Genomic DNA, 2286 nt, shown 5'->3' on the forward strand with positions numbered 1-2286 from the left:
ATTTTGCCTACATATTTATACAATATATAAATTGGTTACCATGACTTTCCGCCCCCCAAAACATTTGGTCAAGCTCCACCACTTGGTATCGAGTATACCTGTCCTAAATGATACCCGTCAGGTTCGGGTATTATTCATCCTATCCTATGAATGATGCAGGGAGCGTGAAACCTCGCAAGTATAACGCTTGCCCTTGTAAATATTAAGCATCAATTCAGATTTGAATTTTCTTCAATTTAAGAGCTTTTAATGATTTTCTTTAAATATAAAAAGGCAGCTACACTGAAAATATATTGTACAAAAATTGCTACCCATTTTCGAAAGAGAAAAAAAAAAAGTAAATTACTTCTCTTACTAACGTCGATATTCCGTCCAACGTCTAAAGAAAGCAAGTTCCCGATGAAGTAACCCCAACATAACTTTGCTTCAAATGCCGTTATGTCGAACAAGTTCCGTTACCGTCAAAATACATAAATCCGGCCAACGTTTCAGCTCTCCACAAACATTCCGTCATCTTCATTAACATTGTCATTATCATCCCCGTCACCGTCATCAACCAATCTCTCAACTTGTGCACACTCCATCTTATGACGGATTTTCCAGTCAAGCGCTTGACACGCACGAGAACAATAGTTCACATTCCCACAAACCGAACATCTTCGGAACTCATGTTGTCTGGTCTCCGGCCGCCCACACCCAGCGTGTGAGCATAACCGGAGACCAGAACCAAGGTCCTTATCCGAAAACCATTCGGAAAGGAACCGGTTCGCCGGATGAGGTTCCTGAGCGGGTACGTTACATCCAAAATCACTAAGCAACGGACACCCCAGTCCCACAACGTTTCCATGACGTAAATTAGGTAACGTGTTCCACGTCATCCAGTTACCCGGAACCAACGCGGACGGGGTTGTTGAGAGCACGGATGAAAGTTCACGAGCGTTCGCTTGAACCAAAAACCGTCGTCCTTCAGCAATGTTCTGACGTACACCATAACCGTCTTGGAGGCAATGTCCGAGTTCTCTAAGAGCGTCAATGTGACCGAGAAACGCTGCACGCGCACACAGAGCCACACCCGCGCGTAAGTCTTTGTCGTTCTTGGAGCCTCCACTACCGTTGAACTGAATCACCGCTAGCGAGTACAACGCTGGAGCGTGTGAATTAATCGCGGCTTTCGCCATTAGCGATGCTCCACTTCCTCGATTTTGCAAGCAGTAAAATCGAATCTGTGTCAACAAAAAATAGTTCTGTTATTTTTTGTTATTACCATGGTGTCACGCCCCGTGTAAATTTTAAATCACAATTCTTAAATTCTAGAACTTTCCGGGACAATCTAGAGGCATAATATTTATTATCAAATCGATTTATAAATTATGTACTAACCATGCCAAGTGTGTAGCAAGCTTCAACATTTCCGGCATCCGAACACCGTTTCAAAAACCGGTGAGCGGATTCCGACCAGTTCTTCGATTTAACCACAAAAGTTTTCGGAGACACTTTAGACAACACGAGTGAGTTCACACCCAACGCGTTTAGCCTCTTGCATCTACACAACAAACAAAAACAGAAATTAGGTACAAATTTAACAACTTTTGTGAAAAAAAAAATATTGTTCTTCTAATCCTTACGTTGATAACACGCTGATGAAATCTGCAGGACAGCTGGCGGTTGAGCCAAGTTTAGAGAGGATAAACAAAACGATGTCGTCTGGAAGGGTGTCTAAATAATCACACTGGCCGGAAACAGTCGCGGCCGGTGTCCCCGCCGACGACTTTACTCTTTTCCGGCACGTGTTTTCACCGGAGAAGTTACAGTATGTTTTTCTCTTGTCACAACACATATTGTTTACTTTTGGATAAGAAAGCCTTCTGGTTTTCATTTCCTTTGATCTTTAGAACCACATATAGATACAGAAATGTGTGTGTATAATTGGGATATGACTTTTGTGTGTGGAGAAAAACTGAGGGCTTATATATATAGAGAGAGTAGAGAGAGAGGAGGAGGAGACAGGATGAAACACAATAAAAATGACACCATTGAATATTAAATTAAACATTTGAGGAATAAAATATAAAATTGTCCTTAAAAGGCGACTTAACTACGATACTGCCATCCATTTCTACCGTTGTTTGTCCTTATCTGCTCTGTAAGAAGAATGTGAAGACTAAAAAGCAAAAACGTGGTCAAACGGCGTTGACCAGATCCTGCCGTCCGTCCGTTCACGCTTTGTCTAACTTGTACATACAAGTCTACTCCATGTGTTAGTTTTTACTTTTTAAACTATAAAAA

General features: G+C 41.7%; 1 protein-coding gene across 1 annotated transcript; it reads right to left on the bottom strand.

Moving 5' to 3' along the window:
• Positions 1 to 216: 216 nt before the first annotated feature.
• Positions 217 to 2035, bottom strand: LOC110895129 (F-box protein At1g67340). The gene is made up of 3 exons (XM_022142411.2): positions 1626 to 2035; positions 1381 to 1543; positions 217 to 1223 (listed from the first exon to the last, which is right to left on the bottom strand). The coding sequence occupies exons 1-3, from the start codon at positions 1874 to 1876 to the stop codon at positions 489 to 491; spliced, it is 1149 nt and encodes a 382-aa protein (XP_021998103.1). The 5' UTR covers positions 1877 to 2035; the 3' UTR covers positions 217 to 488.
• Positions 2036 to 2286: the final 251 nt, after the last annotated feature.

Source organism: Helianthus annuus, chromosome 12 (assembly GCF_002127325.2).
Source record: "Helianthus annuus cultivar XRQ/B chromosome 12, HanXRQr2.0-SUNRISE, whole genome shotgun sequence".
Taxonomy (NCBI): Eukaryota; Viridiplantae; Streptophyta; class Magnoliopsida; order Asterales; family Asteraceae; genus Helianthus; species Helianthus annuus.

Bases quoted from the DNA above. Each gene is read 5' to 3' on its own strand.
- LOC110895129 (XM_022142411.2), bottom strand. From the start codon at position 1,876: ATGAAAACCAGAAGGCTTTCTTATCCAAAAGTAAACAATATGTGTTGT. The intron at 1,544-1,625 runs GTAAGGATTAGA...TTTGTTGTGTAG, and splicing joins TTCATCAGCGTGTTATCAAC to ATGCAAGAGGCTAAACGCGT. The intron at 1,224-1,380 runs GTTAGTACATAA...TTGTTGACACAG, and splicing joins CTTGCTACACACTTGGCATG to ATTCGATTTTACTGCTTGCA.